Below are 21,387 nucleotides of genomic sequence, written 5' to 3'. Positions count from 1 at the left end.
GAAAGTTATGTACTTTATGATTCCTTTTATATAACACTCTTGAAAGTAAAGAAATTATTGAAATGGTGAACAGATTAATGGTTTCCAGGGCTTAAGGATGTGGGAAGGGGTGAGTGTGGCTATAAAGTGATAGCATAAGGTAGCCTGTGGTGGTTGAACAGTTTTGTATATTGTCATGGGTGGCTCCATGAAACTTACACACATGATAAAATTATGTAGAACTATTACATACACACAGAGAAATGAGTGCATGTAAAACTGGTGAAATCTGAATAAATTCTGTGGATTATTTCCAATGTCAATTTCATGGCTTTTTTAAAATTTCTTTTTTTTTTAAGATTGCCACCTGAGCTAACATCAGTTGCCAATCTTCTTTCTTCTTCTTCTCCTTCTCCTATTGTACTATAGTTATGCAAAATATTACCTTTGAAGGAAACTGAGTGAAGAGTACATGGGACCTCACTATATGTTTATTTGCAACTTAATTTGAGTCTATAATTATTTCAAAATAGTTTTTAAAAAACGTAGACCAAAGAAAAATATTACCATTGAATTTATAATTTTTTTAAACTAAATAATAAAAGAAAACATAAGAAACTAATGGGATGAGGTAAAGCTTATAGGGAAATTTATAGTCATAAATATACATATTAGAAAAGAAGAAATGGTAAAAATCAATGATATAAAAATTTTGAAAAAATACAGCAAATTAAACCCAAAGACTAAGAAAATAACAAAAATAGAAAAATAAGTAAAACAGAAAATACCCACATAATAGAGAGTATCGAGAAAGCAAGAAGTCAATCCTTCAAATGATTAATAAACCACCACAAAATTACTCAAGTGAAAAAAAGGGCACAAATAACCAAGATCAGGAATATACTGTGCAATATAATGCAGATTTTAGAAAGAGTAAGATTATACCTATTGATCTGAAAGATGTACAAGTTAGACTGTTGCTGTACAAAGTAAGCTAGAGAAAACAATGCACAGCTCAGTGCCATTTAAAAATTTGAACAAAGACAAATAGCTATGTGCGTAATGTTAGTATGAGTAAGGAGATAGGTGCGAAAAGGCTTTGTTGAAATTGTAGATAGGTCTGAAAGATTTGGGGTGGGGGCATGACGTTATTTATGTATCTTTTCATTGTTTACCAGTTGTGAAAATATATTACTTTTGTAACTTGGGTAGAAGAATATAATAAAATCTATATTAAAAATGTATAATGCAAGGTAAAAGAAAAATTCTATTTCTGACAGCTCCTATTCAAATATTAAAATAGAAGTAGAAACAAAACCAGTGCTGAAATTCCAGATACTTTTTCTGTCTTTTTAAAGTCTTCCATTCTCAGAGACTTTTCTCCCTTAGAAAATATCTGCTGATTTTCTCACAGATTTTTAATGATGCAATTTAACGTATCACTTTTTAAAACCTGTAAAAATTACCATAATTCAATGTTTAAAGAAGATCTCTCTCATAGGGGACTGGTGGGGAAGAGATAGAGAAAGGGAAGATTAATGAGATCTTTGGTGAGAGGCATTTCCTTCTGCAGAGCAGGACTGCCTCCCACAGACAAACTAGAGACTTTCCGCAGGGCTTAATATTGAAGGTGTGGAAAAGCTCCTGACCCCAAATACTTAGCTAACTACCTACAATCATCTCCTCAGCTTTATCCTTTTATCCATGTATTCTAGTCAAGTAAATATTTCCCAGATATGTTTATTTCTCACAAATGTTAATAACAATTAGGAGGAAAATGGGTTTCATGGTCAAATTACTTTGTGACAGCTGGAATATACAAGTTGAACTCTGGGGTTTGCTGTTGTCTATTTCTGGACTCTGTATTCTACTCCACTGACCTGTTTGTCTATCCTCAGACAAACAGCATGGTCTTTATTGCCTTGTCATAGAGTTATAGCAAGTCTTGAAATCAGATAACACAAGTCCTCCAGTTTGTTCTTTTTCAGAACAAAAGCTATTCCAGGTCTTCGGATTTCTATACAAATTTTAAAATAATTGTATCAATTTAAAATAAAAAGCATTCTGGTTCTTTGGGGTTGCATTGAATCTGCAAATAAATTTTGGAAAATTTTATCAAAGATATTGAGTTTTCCAATTCACAGCCATGGTATCTCCATTTATTTAGATCTTGTCTAACTTATGTCAGCAACGTTTTGTAGTTTTCCATATAAAGGTCTTTGATATCTTTCCTTAAACTTACTCTTAAGTATTTTATGTTCTTGATACTATTATAAACTGTATTTTTGTTTCATTTTACAATTGTATGTTGCAAATATAAAGTATGGGTAGATGAAGGAGTAGGCCTGACAGATGAAGAGACTTTACAGAAATAAAGAGAAATTAAAGCCTAAAGTGATACTTAGGACTTTCTGGATGAATTAGAATCTGGAAGAGCCCCGAATGCAGAAGATTTAAACAATACTATCAACCAACTTTACCTAATTAATATTTAATGGTACTTTCAATAACCACAGAATACATTTGCTTTTCAGTTATACAGGAAACACTAAGACCACATGTTGGGCCATAAAACAAGATTCAATAAGTGTCAAAGGACTAACATATAGATTATGTTTTTTAACGTAGAACTAAATAGAGCTCAATGATTAAAGATATATAGGAAAATCCTGTTTTCTTCCAGATGCTTGATAGTCTTAGCTTTGAATTTTAGGTGGATGATTCACCTGGAATTGTTTATAGTATGAAGTATAGGTTGGGGTTCATTTTTTTCTTCACATAAATATTCAGTTGTTCCACTTCTTTTTGTTAAAAAAGACTTTCATCTTCTCCAATGAGTTGCTTTGGCCCTTTTATCAAAAATCAATTGACCATAAATGTATACCTTTATATTTATATCATTTATATTTATATCAGGAATTCAGTTCAAAGCTTTCTTGCCTCCACCCCTCTTAAATATTCCCATAGGCAAGTATGATTTTTATCTTGTCAAGGCTTTTCTTGCTGTCATGGGAGTGAAGGCCTTTCATATTCTTCCATATTCTAATTGCAATGAAAGTTGAAGTTGGGTGCTTGTTTTAATAACCTCCTTCCCACCTCCCATACACCCTCACGCTGAAATGCATGGCAATGACTGGATTCATTGGCTAGGTTTTAAAGACTCTTCAAGTGAGAAGGAGAAAGGCTATAAATGGAGGAATGCAGTGATACTGCAGCGGGTAGGATAACTCAAGTTCATTTATAAAATAGATCCCATTCTGTCAAATACTGCTAAAAAACAAGAAGGGGACATCTAGAAGATACTGGGGCTTGACTGTGTATTTTAATTTATAGTGCTTTAGTTATTTGAACCCTAGAAATTCCATGTGAATTAACTTGTGTCATATTCCAAGGATCCCTTGCTGTCCAAATCTATTTGGTTCCTGAGTGCAGATCCTAGGAATACTATGCTATCTAAATCAATTTAATTTCCAAGTTTCGGAAAGGGAGTAACAAGTTTGGATAAGGATTGATCAGAAACATTTTGTCCCTAAATTCAGATTGTGACAAATATTTATTATATTTCAACGGATTACTAGATTCAATTTGCTAATTTATAACATGACATATTTTCATAACTGATTCTGGACTTATCTTTTTGTGTTCTCCTAGCAAGTTTTTTTTTTTTTTTTTAAAGGGGAACTTCGTGTGTGGGCAGCCTGGATTCTTTTTTTCTGTTCAGGGAAAGGTTCATCCTGAGCTAACATCTGTTGCCAATCTTCCTTTTTTTTTTTTTCCTCCCCAAAGCCCCAGTACATAGTTGCATATTCTAGCTGTAAGTCCTTCTAGCTCTTCTATATGAGCTGCCGCCACAGCACGGCAACTGACAGACAGATGCTGTGGCTCTGCAACCGGGAAAGGAGCCCAGGCTGCGAGAGTGGTGAGAACACTGAACTTTAAGCACTAGGCCATCAGGGCTGGCTCTCCCCTAGCAAGTTTTAATATTAGGATTACGATAAATTCATAAAAATAAGGGGCCGGCCCCGTGCCTGAGCGGTTAAATTCACACACTCCACTTCAGCGGCCCAGGGTTTCACCGGTTCGGATCCTGGATGTGGACATGGCACCGCTCATCAGGCCATGCTGAGGTGGCGTCCGGCTTAGCACAACCGGAAGGATCTACAACTAGAATATACAACTATGTACTGGGGGGCTTTGGGGAATAGAAGGAAAAAAAAAAATTGGCAACAGATGTTAGTTCAGTTGCCAATAAAAAAATGCATAAAAAGAGACAACTTGGTATCTCAGTCTATTTCCTTGAAGAGTTACTAAACCATTTCATAGATTTCACCTATAAACATGTCTAGTTTGGCAATCTTCTTTAGATATTCAAAGTATTTTTTGGTCTAATTTTAAAATTTTCCTTTTGGAAGGGAGTCTATTAAGATTTTAGACCCCTTCTCTAGTCAATTCTGATATCAAGTCAATTCAATTTCTTCATAAAAGTCACACATTTTGTTCAGATTTTCAGATATATTATAAAAATGTCTATGGTACTAACTTGTTTTTTAATTGTGATAAAATTCATAGACCATTATTTTCACCATATTAAAGTATACTGTTCAGTGGTTTTTATATTCACAAAGTTGTGCAACCTATACCACTAATCCCAGAACATTTTTATCACCAAAAAAGATATAGTCCTTTTAAATTTAAATATGTAGTCACTTCAGTTTCTCATTCACAATGCTGTCCGTCATCCTAACTTCCCCACCCAAATCACTAGTTTGTCTACTTTTTTCCTGTCAAATAATCAGAATTTCTATTTTATATTACTTTTTCTTTCATTTATTTCTGTATTTTACAACTAATAATGCCCGTCTCTACCCACGTTTTAGATTTATTTTTGTTTTAGCTCCTTGGGTTCTATATTGATCTTATTAATGATCTTTCTAGTATTTGAACATATGCATACATATTGGGTTATAAAACTTCCAATACAACTTTGACTGCCACTCACGTTTTTCAATTGTTTTCATTTTCATGCACATTTAAACAACGTGTATATTAAGGATTTAGTTCCTTAACCCATGTTAATCAAGAGGGTACACTGAATTAATATTCAGATATTTGATGGCTAGCCTGTTGTTACTATTTTCCCCATTCTGGTCAAATAAGGTGTATTTTCGGCTTTTTTGGGGAACTAATTATTGGGAAAAATATTCTCATCTCTTCCTGCTTTTTTGAGAGCTGTGCTTTCAACCACGCATCCTTACATCCACAGGGTTTCAGACTGCTATTAATCTTTGTGCAGCATAAAAGATGAAGTCAGAATGAAGACCCACATGTACTTTTCCTTTTCCTTTTAAAATTCGATGCTGACTAATGAGTGATGGGAAAAAGTTTTCCTATACTCATGACATTCATTTCTCTTTTTGCATTATGAATTCTTTCATTTAGACAAAGGTAAACAACATAATTAAAATCCTTTCCACAAATAATAATGAAAATAATTATGAAAATTAGTTATCAATGATAATAGTGGACTTTTACTAAACATTTACTACGTGATAGGAATAGTTTTAAGCACTTTATATTTATTAATTCATTGAAACCTCACAATAAACCAATACATACAGTATGATTATATTTACTAATACAGAAGAAGTAAAATGCCACTAACATACATAAGTAAAAAGTAAAAAAAATATCTGGAAGGATAAACAACACTTTGATAACAGTGCTTAATTACCTTTCTTGCATGAGATTGGGGTTAGGATTGATGAAAGAAACAAAACAGTTACGAGGAGAAAGTATGCATAATTTCAGCAATTAAAACAGGTGTTTTAAAAGAAAACAAACAGGTATCCAAAGATAAACTTTGGGTCATATTAATCAGGGCAGATTTTATAACTGCAAACATTTAGATGCAACCATAATATGAATAATAGTCATTTTAAAAAGTCATTAAATGTAAGTCATTAAAAATAATAAAAATCTCTATGGAAATGGCCATGATATTTTGGATGATAAAAGCAGGTGAAAGTACAATATGCAGGCCATGCCTACACTTTCTTGAAAAACAAAGTCTGGTAGGGCTTGCTCTAGCAACTGGAGAGTAGTCATCTAGAGTTGGTATGATTACAATCTTGGCTTTTTAGTTTCTGGTTTCCTGTTTCATAATAAGAAAATATAAATTTGTGAAACAAAACAAAAAGATTAACACTGACTTCAACAAAATTATAATTCTACAAGGAATTAAAAAATACAAGGTCACATAATTTGAGCAGTGTAATACTGGTGTAAGCACAAATATATGGGTCAGAAAAGAAAGGACAGCCGTGAAACACAAGCAGATATAAACAAGGATATAACGTATCACCAAGAAGGTAGAACAAAATAATGGGGAAGGAAAGAATTATTGAACAACTGCCATTAGTACAACATGGGGGGAGGTGGGAGATGGGCAAATATCAGTTTTGAATTTGAATCCATTACTTAGAGTGAAATACATTTGGATTAAAAATAGACAAAATAAAATTAAGAAACAAAAAATAGTGAAAGCGAGTAACTATCAAACATGAATTTTTTTGTTTAAAATATTAGGAAGGTGATAAGAACTTCAACTGTCATTATTCATCAGTATGAATTCCCTGATGACGAATGAGATCTGAGCCACTACTAAACGCCTTCCCACATTCCCTACAGTTATAGGGCTTTTCACCAGTGTGAATTCTCAGATGTCGAGTAAGGTTTGAACATTTATTAAAGGCCTTTCCACATTCATTACATTCATACGGCTTTTCATCTGTGTGAATTCTCTGATGTTGAAAAAGTTGTGAGTTCTGAGTAAAGGCCTTCCCACATTCAAGACATTCAAAAGGTTTCTCACCAGCATGAATTCTTTGATGTTGACGAAGTTGTGAGCTCTGCGTGAAAGCCTTCCCACATTCCTTACAATCGTAGGGTTTCTCCCCAGTGTGAATTCTCTGATGATTAGTAAGTGCTGAGCCACTACTAAAGGCTTTGCCACATTCCTTGCACTCATAGGGTTTCTCACCAGTGTGAATTCTCTGATGCTGAACAAGTTTTGAGCTCTGCGTAAAAGCTTTGCCACATTCCTTACATTCATAGGGTTTCTCGCCCGTGTGAATTCTGACATGTTGAAAAAGCTGTGAGCTCTTAGTAAAGGCTTTCCCACATACTTTACATTCATAGGGTTTTTCACCCGTGTGAATTCTCTGATGGTCAATAAGATTTGAGCAATAACTAAAGGCCTTCCCACATTCTTTACATTCATAGGGTTTCTTACCAGTATGAATTCTCTGATGTTGAGAAAGGTATGAGCTACAACTGAAGGCCTTCCCACATTCCTTACATTCAAAGGGTTTTTCACCAGTGTGAATTTTCAGATGTCGAGTAACATGTGAGCCGCAACTAAAAAATTTCCCACACTCCTTACATTCATAAGATTTTTCACCAATATGAATTTTCTGATGTTGAATAAATTGTGAATTCTGACTAAAGACCTTTCCACATTTCTTACATTCATAGGGTTTCTCTTCATTATTAATTATTTGATGCAGAGTAAAGAATGTCTGTTGAATAAACGTGGGCATGTATTCATGAGTGAATATTTCTTGACTGAAATGCCCATTTTGATATCCCAGTTGTCTTTCAAAGTGGCTTCTATATTCCAAAACATCTCTAAAATTGGAGCACTCAAGGCCATGCTTTGTAAGTCCCATTATCTCCCTCTGGCATGATTCTATTTCGTAAACTTCCTTTTTTAGAGATAATAACTTCGTTTCACACATTGATTCCAGATCTGAAAGAAAATGAAATGGTAAATATTCTTTTCCCCTCTTATTTGTGACAAATTAAACTTTTATAACAGAAATGGAAAAATTAAAGTAAAAATAATATCTAGTAGTAAATGGCATACAGTTTTCAAGTATATCTGTTTAATCTGAAAAATGGACAAGACATGCAAAGATATTAATGAGATACAATGCAGGAAACAGAGGGAGGAGACTATGGAAATAGGAAACCGCAATGATTCTCAAATATTGATGTGCATCAGAATCGTCTAGAAAGGTTGATAAATATACAATGCTTGCACATATGAAAGATAACTAGTTATAATTACATCTATAGAAGCATGCATGCATGTGTATGTAAGAAATAGAGTGTATCATCATATGACATGTATTACAAAAAGTGGGTAATTTTCTGACCTCCACTAAAGGTCTCCCGAAAGGAATAAATGCATATAGAGGAAGATTCTTGGGCTCTGCAGCATAATAAAGAATAAATTTGGTCTTTGTCCCTGGTTCCTAACACAGAGCTTCAAAACCTTTTGGAATTTCCAGAGTGACAGGAGCGGTTTTTGTTATGCTAATGAGGTGACTCATGGTAGGTCCCTAGATAGCTTCAGGATGGGGACTGGTCACCAGAAAGACCAAGAAAGTGATTAGAGGATTGGAACTTTCAGCTACTCGGCCTCTGGGGGGGTGAGGGGGCCAGAGATTGAGTGGCCAATGACTTAACCAATCATGCCAATGTAAGTAAACCCCAATAAAAACTCTGGACTCCAAAGCTCAGTGGAGCCTTCTGGTTGGTGGACACACTTTGACTCCACAGGGGGAGGGTGTGGAACTTCTGCATCCAGAAACCTTCCAGAAGCCTACCAGACCTCACCCTAGTATATATCCCTTATAGTAAAACTGCAATCATAAGTATAGAGCTCTCCTGAATTCTGTGAGTCCTTCTTGCAAATTATTGAACCTGCAGGGGCCATGCAAATCCTTGAATTTATAATTGGTCAGAAGTGTGGGTGGTCTGAGGAGCCCCTGAGATTTGAGCTGGTGTCTGAAGTGAGGGCAGTCTGCTGTAGGACTTTGCCATTAACCCGTGGAGTCTACACTAACTCTGGGTAGTTAGTGTCAGAATTAAACTGCAGCACACCCTGTTGGCATGGAAACAGAATAGGCTCCATAATAAAGGATATAGTGGGTGAAATTTGAAAGAGATTATGGAGGGTTAGCCACAGACACCCTCCCTCAGGGGAATACCCTGAGATAAGTCTAAGACATTGAACAACTGATGTGAGTGACAGATAGGGAAGACTCAGAATATGTTATGTGCTGGGGACTCAGTGAAAATACTGTTTGCCCTGGAATTTTGTGATGCTGATCTTGGGAGAAGAGAGAGACCTGCTCATGTACCACTGCAGTGACTGAGACGGGAGGGAGCTAAAGTTTAAGGCAGATGGAAAGAAAATAAGACAGAGTGCAAAAGACTGCCATGGAGAGATGACAAGAACCAGAAGCAGACTGATGGGAGCTGGGTCCCAACTCTGACCGTTACTCTATGTTCCCAGGCAATGATTTAACCTTTCTAAGTCCCCGTTTCTTCATCTGTAAAAGGGATATAATCGTTAACTCATGATTACTGGGAGGGTAAGGAAAAACATATGTAAATGTCTTAGAGTAAGTTCAGTATTTGATAGCTATCATTATGAAAGCATTTCTTACCAAAAATGGGGACTTAAGGCAAATTAAACGGTTTGAAGACATCAAAATGGAGCCTACTGGAACATCTCCAGCCAGAAACACAGGGAATTCATTCTAGCATCTTTTGTCTCCTACCTTTATATGATCTTTCAGCAACTTTCATCTAGTTAAGCTCCTAAGTAACTTTTAAACTAGCCTCTTCTATCTCTCCTGCCAATGCCCTCCTCCAAACCAGAATCACCTCTTACTCAGACCACTGAGGCAGCCTCCTAACCCAGTCTCCCCACCAAGGTCTCATCCTTTTTAATCTATTCAGGGACCACAATGACATTTGGCCTGGCCTTCCACTGCTCAACACCCAAACTCCTCATAGTCACTGGCAGTGTGGTTCCTACCTGTCTCTCTAACCTCGACTCACACTCCACTCTCGTTTGCTCACGGGGCCCGGCAACACTGGCTTGCTTTCAGTTCTTCAAACACACCAAGCTTTCCCCTCCTGGAAGGGCCTTCGCAGAGGTTCTTCCCTCTGCCTGGAGTTTTCGTCTTTATTAACACATTAAACAATGAGACCTAGCAGTCAGCCTAGTACTATGGGAATTCTGAAATAGTGATGAGAATAAATGATATTTCGATATGTCTACAACAACAGTAAAATGATATGCAAATACCTGTGATTTCCAGTCATGTCAAAGTCACAGGAACTACCCCTACTACTCCTATGGGTTGTTGCATACACCATAAATGGAAGAAATGCTAAATTTCAATTAGAGGTTACTAAGTATAAAGATGCATTTTTTCCTTCTCATCCAAGTTCATGGACTGCTTAAATTCTATCCAAAAGAATCCAAAATTAGCAATCTCTTGAGTTAGACTGATCCTTTAAAAACATAATGTCGCTCCTCTGCTCAAATCATGTCATTCCAAATAGAATGGCTTTACATCTCATCCAGAAAAGAATTCAAAGCCCATCCCAAGGCCCACAAGACCCCAAGTCATCTGCAGGCACACCCTCCCTCCCACCAGCACCCAGCACACGAACACACCTACATCCTGCTGCTCTGCTCATCTCTGTTCACACAATGCCCTCTGCTCCTTCTGCTCCAGCCACAATGGCAGGAGCTCAAAAGCGCCTAACTCAAGGACTGGGTTCTTCCTGTTCCTTTTGTCTGAATCTCAGATACTTACATTACTTGTTCCCTCACTTCCTTCAGGCCTTGATTAAAATATCACCCCATCAGAGAGGCCTTCTCTAACCTCCCTTCACAGCACCTATCACCCTCTGATGTTATATACACCTATCTTTTCTCTCACCTTCTAGAATATAGGCTGCAGCAGAGCAGAGCTTTGAATGTTTCGTTCAGGACTATAATCCCAGCACCCGGACCAACGCTTAGCATACAGTAGTGCTCAATAAATGCTCTTCTTGTCCTCCTCCTTTATATCAAATCTCTTCTCTGCCACCTCTTCCTTTCCGATATAGACACAGACGTTTTTGTTTTTCCCCACATTGTCTCTACGGACAGTGACTGCAGTCACTTGCAAGGCTCCTACCACTGTTCCATTCTGGATTAATGCCACTTCGGCATAGTTAGCCCCTGACTTTCCGCTAAGCTCCCTGTCTGATTCTCTTTTACTAGATTCTACTTTGTAAAAGTTATTTATGGATATATTTTAGCACCATTTTTTGACTCCAAGTTCTTAACAGCTGACATAATTAGCCAACTGCAGCAGCTGACAGACCCCCTTACACAAATTAGGAAATCCAAAAACGTTGGATAAAGGAAAACTGCACAACAAACTGATAAGAAAATGTCATTGGCAAGCAGCTATAACAAAGACCAGTACTTGGAGGGGAGGGCCGTGGAGATACACACACACACACACACACACACACACACGCACACGCGTGCACACACACGGATATTATTTTGGGAGTGGGAATAGAAGACATTTAGATGAGTCTAAAAGGAAGAGAAGCTAGGAAGGAACTGAATCTAAAATACAGGTAAAAGAGTTTTCTTTGGAACGGAAGCGAAGGGCACTTTCTACCTGAAATTAAGAGGTGGGTTGGAGAAGAGTAGTAGAAAGAGTAGTAAGCGAGGGAAGGAATGAAACAGCTATCTGTAAGCGCATGCTAAAAGGACTTAGTTGTTCCCAGAGACCGAGGGTTTTGATGGGAGCTTCCAAGATAGCATCTCAAAGGTGCTGTTTCTTCACTGATCAGCTGAGTAATTACCTGTAATGCCCCACCCTGTCCAATCATTTCTCACTCACCTGAACACAGGCCTCTTGTCAGCTCTCTGCCAACCATCCAGGGCTCTTTCCCTTGTTCCAATAAGGAGATAACTTGAGGCTTAGGAATATAAAATCCTGCTCACAAGAAAAGACATGGAACATGGTTATGCTGTGGGTAAATCAGATGCAGAAATAAGATCCTGTCCCTTGAGGATCAAGGAAGAGATGCCACTACAGGAACAGCCAAAGAAAGAAGAAGATGAAGCTTCAGCCATAGCCAACTGCAGCTGCCCATCTCCCACTCTTCCTTTGCATTTCAGCTCCAACCCTTGATTTGGGACTAGGGAGCAGAAATTTAGCTGGCCACTTGAAAAGCAGCTGAGAAATTCACTGTGGAAGAAGCAGACATTCCAGAGGAGATCTTTAAATGACTGGTATAGATGTCCTTACCCATCGACACCAGGTTGCTATAGTTCTCCAGCATCACATCTCTGTACAAGTCCCTCTGAGCAGGGTCCAGGCACTCCCACTCCTCCTGAGAGAAGTCCACAGACACATCACTGAACGTCACAGATCCCTGAAATAACACATACACGTATTACTTGTGTAATAAAAGAAATACTCTAGAGACTATTGTGCTTGGATTGTGGGATAAAGCAAATGAGCAGTTACATTGATGTCACTGAGAACCAGAAGCTTTGGGTCTCAGAAATAGAAGCAAGAGTAATCAGTTTATTTTATATTTAAAAAACAAATTCCTGACTCAGCCCATTGAAAAGGCCTAGAAACAATAATTAATCCAGTAGCAATGAACACCTCTAGTATCTAGATTGTAGTCTCTAAGTACCATGTTCAAATAAAAGGAACCAAGGCTATTTGGGGAAAGAGAGGATCTCAGGATTGAGTTAGAAATGTACAGGATGAGCCTCAACATTCTATTCTATCAGAAAGCAAGAGAGTTATCAAAAACTGTTAGCATCATGTTCAAAGGACTCAGGAGCCTCCCACTGGCCAAAAATGGTATAATTTGAGGATCAAATGTCATAGGCTGATCAGTTCGAAAATGTTTAAATCCATGCGCTCATAATAATAATGGACAAAAAATTACTGGTCACCTTTGTAGGAGTCTAAGAAACCAATTCGGTATTTTAAAAACTGGTAAACAAAGGGAAAAAAAATCAAACATTCTTTCCTATATGAACTGTCTTTCAGGATAATCAAACAGTTGATGAGAAGTTTTATTTTTCAGATACTATTCCACCAAATCTATGAAAAAGGAATGACAGAATTAAAATATCATTTGTAACCTAATGAATCTAGACAATAATCATCAATGGTGGCTAACATTACAAAAGAAAGAGAATCAGATATAATGCGCCTCCTGATGGAATCATACATCACCACCTATGAAATATTCTTTTTCTTTTTTTGGAGGAAGAGTAGCCCTGAGCTAACATCTGCCACCAATCCTCCTCTTTTTGCTGAGGAAGACTGGCCCTGAGCTAACATCCATGCCTATCTTCCTGTACTTTATATGTGGGATGCCTACCACAGCATGGCTTGACAAGCCTGGGATCTAAACCGGCGAACTGTGGGCCGCCAAAGCAGAACATGTGACCTTAACTGGTGCACCACCAGGCCAGCTTACCTATGAAATATTCTTGACAAAAAAATCCCACCTGAATCTGATGAAGCTTCTGGACCTAACTGCTAATTTTCAGGAAACACTTCAATGATACCACAAAGATGCAATCAGCAAAATCTAAACAGTGGACAAATGAATCAGATTTTTTTCTTTTCTAACAAAAAAAACTGCACAGAAGAGCCAGCCATGGTGGCCTAGTGGTTAAGTTTGGCACACTCCACTTTGGCAGCCCGGGTTTAGTTCTTGGGCACGAACCTACAACACTTGTCTGTCAGTGGCCATGATGTGGAGGCAGCCAACATACAAAAAGAGGAAGACTGTCAACAGATATTAGCTCAGGGTGAATCTTCCTCAGCAAAAACAAAAAACAAAAAAAAACCTGCACAGAAAGAAAAGAGATGAAAGGGGTAAGAGACTCGAGAGACATATCAACCAACTGCAGTACATAGTCCTTTTTTGGATTTGAATTCAAATAAACAATTTAAAAAATTAGACATTTATGGAAATCTGTACACTGAATAGTGATGATATTGACAAATTATTTTTAACTTTTTTAGATTCAGTAATGGTGAATTGTTGTTTTTAAAAAATAATCCTGGGGCCGGCCCAGTGCTGCAGCGGTTAAGTTCGCACGTTCCGCTTCTCAGGGGCCTGGGGTTCACCGGTTCGGATCCTGGGTGCAGACATGGCGCCGCTTGGCACACCATGCTGTGGTAGGCGTCCCACATATAAAGTAAAGGAAGATGGGCACGATGTTAGCTCAGGGCCAGGCTTCCTCAGCAAAAAGAGGAGGACTGGCAGTAGTTAGCTCAGGGCTAATCTTCCTTAAAAATAAATAAATAAAAATTAAAAAAATAAAAAATAATCCTTATCTTCTAGAGATACATACCAATTTGTATGTGCTGCAAAATAATCCTGCAGGAGAGAGGGTAGGGAGTGTGCAGGGAGGAACCAGGTAGTGGTATAGATGAAAGAAGACTGACTCTGAGTTGATAATTATTGAAGCTGAATGGTGAGTATACGGTAGTTCATATGACTACTCTACTTGTCTGTGCCTGCAATTTATCATAATAAAGCTTTTTTAATGGGAAGTGGTAGAAAACAGCTACAATAGAATATTTGCAGAGTAACAATCATATGTATAGCATTGATTTAAATAAACAAAACTGTGATATACCTCTGTTGTGGGAAAGGAAGTAGAGTGTGACATAGCAAATTTCCTCTCCACTATAGTCCCCGGGAGACAGCTGAGAAAAGAGATGCTCAATTATTGAATGAATGAAAATGTTAATGCTGGGTCAAAATAAGAGGGGCACGTAGGAACGGTATAGGAGTATCTGGCTAGAAGGAGAAGAAATGGGGACCAGGATCCTGAAGGGGGACCCTGATAGCCAGAAATGTCAGGAGAAGGAAAGCAAGTGCTCACGTGCTCTTTAAATTTTTTTTTTATTTCTTAAAAAGAATTGAATGTCAGGAAGATAAGAAAAAGCACCAACTCACCTGGGCCATGGCTTTCAGTATTGCAGGAGATGATCAGTCCTCCTCGGGCCTGTTCTCCTGAAAAAGGAGAGTGTCCTGAGCAGGCAGGCCTGGGGCAGCAAAGAAATGCTCCAGAAACACACTGGCCTTACAGCTCTCAGACTGACCAGGTAAAACCACCTCCACTTCCCTTGATCTTATGATACAACTCTAGGTAGCGGGAGTATGGAACAAATCCTACTCCTTCCTCAACTCCAAAAACCCTAGGCTTTAGCTACAGCAAGATGGATCCTGGCTAGTGGAGCCAAAGGAATACAGACTCAAATTCCCTCTCCTTCACCCAAGCACTCAGCTTCCTCCCTCGGCCAAGTGATTCAGGCCAGACCTTGCCCCACCTCAGCGATGTTGCTGCTCTGAACCCAGACAGAGCTGCTATGATCTGCCCTGAGCACATCCCTTCTCTGCAACCCTCAGGCCCCCAGGCAGCGCCCTTTGGCCAGGACCTACCCTCTGACCAGAAGGACTAGACTTCCCTTCAAGTTTTCTCACTTCTCAAGCCCAAGAAAGTCAGTCAACTTCTCTCACCACACAACCACACCCACACAGACACACTCCTCATTCTTATGTTCTAGCTGTTTTGTAAAAATAAATAAACTTTGTTAACATGTTTTTGCCATGCAAAACAGTCAAAATGTCAGCTTTTCAGTAAGCTCTTTCTTACCTATACATATTTATATAAATTTCTCTTTTTTCTATAACTTCAGTGCTTTCATTTGTTACACTTAAATCTTTAATCAATTATTTTACTTTGGTATAAGATTATTTGATAAAAGACTATGGTCTAAGATTGTAAATTATAATTTTATCTTAGTATAAAATGTGAGTTAGGAATCCTACTTAATTTTCCCCCCAGAAGAAGTTACCCAGGTCCAGCAAAGTCACATGTGAATAACATAATATTTCATGGGACTTAAATGCACCACTATTTTAAAGAAACTTTATATAAGATATAACCTGACTTCAGATATGTTGAAATGCGAGACTAAAAAAAAACAAGTGAGCCTTAGAACAGATGACTATGGAATGTATTTTCCTTACTGATTTAAATGCTGCAATTATCATAGACGATACATGTTTGTATTTACTTGTGGTTCTACTTTGGTTCAGTGATCCATTAAATGTTTTGACAGCATCACATCCTCTATTTATTATAATTTAAGAATATGTTTTAATGTCTTAATAGAAGACCCCTCCACTACACACCTATTAGAATGGCCAAAATCCAGAACACTGACAACACCAACTGCTGGAGAGGCGCAACAGGAACTCTTTCGTTGCTGGCGGGAATGCAAAATGGTACAGCCACTTTGCAAAACAGTTTGGCACTTTCTTAAAAACATACCCTTATTATGCGATGCAGCACTCGAGCTCCTTGGTATTTACTCAAAGGAGCTGAAAAATTACGTCATGCGAAAACTTGTACACAGATGTTTATAGAAGCTTTATTCATGATTGCCAAAACTTGGAAAAAACCAACATGTCCCTGAGTGGGTGAATGGTTAAATAAATGTGGCACATCTAGACACTGGAATATCATTCAGTGATAAAAAGAAATGATCTATGGGAGTCATGAAAAGACAGTAAATATTACTAAGTGAGAGAAGCCAGTATGAAAAGCTATATACGGTATAATTCCAACTATATGACACTCTGGAAAAAGCAAAAATATGGCGAGAGTAAAAAGATCAATGGTTTCCAGAGGTTAGGAGGGAAAGAAAAAGGGAGGGGTGAACAGGCAGAGCACAGAGGATTTTTAGGGCAGTGAAACTACTCTGTATGACACCATAATGGTGGATACATATCATTAGACATTTGCCCAAACCCACAGACTGTACAACAGTAAGAGTGAACCCTAATGTAAACTATGGACCTTGGGTGATAATGATGTGTCCATGTAGGTTCATCAATCGTGCCAAATGTGCCACTCTGGTGGGGGATGTTGACAATGGGCTACGCATGTGTGGGGGCAGGTGGTATATGGGAAATTTCTGTACCTTCCTCCCCAGATTGCTGTAAACCTAAAACTGCTCTAAAAAAATAAAGTCTTTTTTTAAAAAAGTTCTGGTTCTGAAGCCTGTCTAGACGCAAAAAAGTAAATAACCCCTTATCACTCATCTTTTTCAAGAGTTTCCATATGAACACAGATCAGTAAAAATATTATACTGCATAAAATGAATACATTAAGGAGTTCTGACATATTTATGATGTTGAGTCATATGCTTTGATTTCAGTACTTTTTGGAATGTTTAAAACCACATGATATACCATTAAAGCAGCAGATTCATCAAAAATTAAAATGCCAAGTGATCAACTATTAGAAAGAACACAGGATGACAACATTTATAAACCACTGGCAGGAATTTAACCAGTACAACCATACCGAGGATCAGTCCAGCATTATCTAGGAAATTCGAAGATACACACATATCCTATGGCCCAGCAATTCCATCTGTATGTTTATACCCTAGGAAAGTATGCATATGTGCGCCAGGGTACTTAGAAAAATACGTTTAGAGCAGCCCCTTCAAAGGAGCCGAAAATTGGAAATAACCAATGTCTAAACTATAGCTATATATAACAACTGACCACAAGGGTGAGACTAAGAAATATAATATTGTGTAAGAAAAGCAAGACCCAAAACAACAGGACACAGTACAATTTCATTTCTATAAAGTTAAAAAGGCAAAACTAAACTATATTATTTAGGGATGTGTAGATATGTAGCAAACTATTTTTTTCAAAAAAACCAACATGAAAATAATTATCACCAAAGTCAAGATAAGGTTTACCCAAAGAGATGAAGAGGATTGGTTTATTCTGGGGGCAGGACTAACAGGGCCTTCTGGAGTGCTGAAACAAGCTTTTGTTATAGAGAGGTTCCCTTTATAATTACTTCTTAAACTATATGTCTATATTTTAAGCACTTTTGCATATGTATGTAATATTCAAGAATTTAAAAAAAGAAAAAGACTCTATAATAGCTACAAATAATTTTTAGTGAAAACGAAAGATAGGAAATGATAAATGCTGTAAGATTCCAACCTTGAAACAATGCATACTATATGTACACAGGAAACTTATTAGAAAGAAATCGATCAAAATATTGACAGTGGTTATGTCTGGGTAGTAGTTTACTTTTGCTTCTTGTAACTTCCTATTTTCCAAATTCTTTAAAATAATCATGTTTTATGTGTGTGTTTAAAAAGAAAGTAAAACAGTATACGGGAGAAACTGAGCTATTTTCTAAATTAACATGAGAACATGGAGGAGGAAATGAGGGAGAATACTGGGATCTGTGTGTCCACACCCAGGGCTTCCCGTCATTCTCTTGGATGGAAACGTGTAGGAACCAGGTCACTTGATGAGTCTGTGTTAAACAAGACCATCCGGGAGAAGGAAAGCAAAAGGCAAACCCCAGCACACCTTGAATTTGGCTTGGTCAACAGCCATTCCTCCTCCTTCCTCTGGGGACCTCTGAGAAGAGCAGGAAGGGGAAAGGAATCCTGAGACGCCAGGCCTTTCTTGCAGCCCAGACTGACAAGATTAGAAGGGTCTGGACCCACACCCACCACCCGTGGAGAGGAGGGATGGAGAGAGGTCAGAGGAGTCTGGGCTGTCCTGAGCATTCCTGGTGTCAGAAGGGGGAAAGTCTCTGCTGCCTGCCACCAAAATCTGTCCTGACTTCACACATCAGCCACGGGGACACACACGCTGTCACCCTGGCACAATTACAGGCACCCTCCAACCGCACACAAAGTGTCACAAAAAGTTACATGATCACACTCACTCATCCCCACGGTCACAGACATCCAGTACACAGTGCTGCTAACATGCAGTCACAACCCCACACACACAGCCCTCCGATAACACAGTCACAGCCGCATAATCACAGATTCTCTACACTCCCCCCGTCCCACACTATGTCACACAAAGTTATACGAACGCACACAATCACGGTCCCTCCACGAGGACACACACAGCGCCGCACATTATCACAGTCACACACCTACAACGAGAATATCCAGTCACATCAGCACAAAGAGCTCCGCGCATGGTCACAGACACAATGACACACCCACCACAGGGACAGACAATCACACCCGCACACACGGCGCCGCACAGTCACGTAAGGTCACAATCGCACACATGGAATCTCACACCTCTTGCCCCCTCCCCCAGCCCAACCAACTCACACAGGCCTGAGACTCCGGACCCGCCCAAACTGTCCCTTCAGATCCTCAGGGACTCACCTGAAAGCCTAGTCAAGCCCCCGAGACCTAGGCCGCTCACCTTGCCCTTCCCCTTCTCCGGAGGCCGAGGATCCCGCAGGCAAGTGAACGGGCGACCCTGTTCCCGCGGGAGTCTCTGGGAAATGTAGTCTGGATCCGCCGGCCAAGATGGCGGCGGGCCCTCGGGTTCCCCGCCAGCGCACAGCCCGCGCCAAACCCGCATCCCGGCTTCTCTCCCCGAGTCGCTGTTAGGAGTCTTCGAGATCCAGACGCAGGCTCGGAGTGAGGCTCCCACACGAGGCAGGCCGCAGACCCTGGAGACAAGCTTCCTCCATTGACCCGGCCAATCCCAAGGAACCATGTGTTCCCTGAGAAATAGAAAAAAGTCGCCGGGTTCGCGCCAGAAGTTGATTAGTGCCGCAAGAACTTCTGGGAAGTGTAGTTTAGAGCCGGAAAGGGCGAGGTGCCAGCGCTGGTAGATGACTTTCTGCGCTGAGCTGTCCACCGAGAAGCGCGGAGCGGAGCCTCGCCCAAGAGTCTTCCGGGAGCTATAGCCCGCTCTGTGAATACTCGGGACTGACTGACTACATCGCAGTTTCTGCCTTCGTCAGTGGATGAGAGAGGCGGGGCACGGCGCTGCTCACTAGCGGAAACCTGGGAGTCCCAGACCCGAACAGCACCGGGGAAAGTGAAGGAGAGTAATCCAGGAGCCCGGAATGGGGCTTTTGGGAACCGGTTCTCCGGAGCATCCAGCAGTGTGTGTGTTGGGGATGGGATGGTAGTGGTGACTCTGAGGATGGCCCGTGTGTGTAAGGCCATAGGTGAAATTGGATGTTACCTCACTTGCTTCTCTGGAAAATGATTCTGGGGGCGCGTGTTCTTGTACCATCAATTTTACGTGAATATTGGAGACGCAAAAAGCAAACCAGTTGGTCTGACACTTGGTTTCAAACGTGGTTTTTATAAAATCATGTTTCTGTTCTTTGCAAATGATTGTGGATGCCACACTCTCTGATGCCTTAGGGATATTGTTTTCATACGTACAATTTCAGTCTCTCTCTGCAGCGTTTAGAGTTGTACTTTTTTCCTCTCCAGTCTTCCATGGTTTGAGCCTTGACTCCCTTAACTAGGAAAAGAAAAAAAAAAAAGATTTATTAGTGTGATCAGTACAACAGCTTTGATATGAATCCTACCCCCTTTCACCACTTGGGAACAATTCAAAGTCACAAATGGGGACCAAAACAGCAGACTCCAGTTTCAGTAAAGTTCAGAGAAAGGAAAAGTCCACGAACTCCAAAATACACATGAGTGCTTCCCAATACAGTTGAGATTGGATAGAAGCATGTCAGAGGATAAGGACTGGTAAGCAGAGGTGAGAAGTAGTGCTTAGGAGCTCGTGAACCTATTCGAGAAAACACCAGATATAGGGGGTGAAATCATTCCAGGAAAAGGAGGAACTTATACTGAAGTATAAACGTTGGAGAAGGAACTGCCGTAAAGAGAGTAGAGGTCAAGCAGAGTAATATCAGGTGGAACCAATGTGCCAAGATTAGGACAGTCGTGTTTAAGGGAAAATTGATCCAGAAAAGTAAAATATGCCTTAATTTTGACCGAAGTTATTTGGTCTGTAAGATGAAGACACTTGAGCATCTAGAGAAAACCTCAAGTTGCTTAAAGGAGAGAAACTACTGAATATTTAGCACCAGAAGTCAGTGCAACAAAACCAAAAGAATAACAAAGAAAGAGAGTGAAAGCCAAAGATTTTTGTCCACGATGAAGCTGCAATTCAGGTGTAATTTAGGGTCACCCTAAAATGAGGATGTGAACTAGGGCGACTTGAGAACCAGGGGAGTAATATAAAGGATAGGCTGGTTTAAGCTAATAGAATAAGCAGAGAATGATCATTAAAATATAAAAAATAGCTACAAACAAACCAAAAACAAAAACCACTAAAAGTGTTGGCTGAGCCTGGCATGAGTGGAAGAGGATGGAAGAAGTAGAGTAGAATAAGTATGTAGGGTTTGATGGAGCAGCCGTGTGTGAGAATTCTTTAGGACAAGAAAGAAGGGCATCGATACGGCTATTTCAGAGATGAGGGGGAAAAGAGACCTGTGGGGAAGACAGTAAAATGTGAAATAAAATGGCTTGTTAGGAAGATTGTATGCTTCAGATTTTGACAGGCCTGAGATTCAAATCCTACTTCTGAAAATGACCGTTTGTAACCTTGAGCAAATGATTTGTGCTCTATGCGCAAGATATTCCATAT

At 39.3% G+C, this 21,387-nt stretch overlaps 1 protein-coding gene across 1 annotated transcript in view; it reads right to left on the bottom strand.

Annotated features, from left to right (window-relative positions):
- Positions 1-19,673, bottom strand: part of LOC124250390 (uncharacterized) — a 91,755-nt gene extending 72,082 nt beyond the window's left edge. The window contains 6 exon segments of the mRNA XM_046682187.1: positions 6,593-7,786; positions 11,748-11,843; positions 12,159-12,285; positions 14,531-14,600; positions 14,854-14,910; positions 19,143-19,673. Coding sequence (XP_046538143.1) covers positions 6,593-7,786; positions 11,748-11,843; positions 12,159-12,285; positions 14,531-14,563 — 1,450 coding nt within the window. The 5' untranslated portion in view covers positions 14,564-14,600; positions 14,854-14,910; positions 19,143-19,673.
- Positions 19,674-21,387: the final 1,714 nt, after the last annotated feature.

Source organism: Equus quagga, chromosome 13, assembly GCF_021613505.1.
Source record: "Equus quagga isolate Etosha38 chromosome 13, UCLA_HA_Equagga_1.0, whole genome shotgun sequence".
Classification (NCBI taxonomy): domain Eukaryota; kingdom Metazoa; phylum Chordata; class Mammalia; order Perissodactyla; family Equidae; genus Equus; species Equus quagga.
This window is presented reverse-complemented; position numbering and strand designations above follow the sequence as displayed.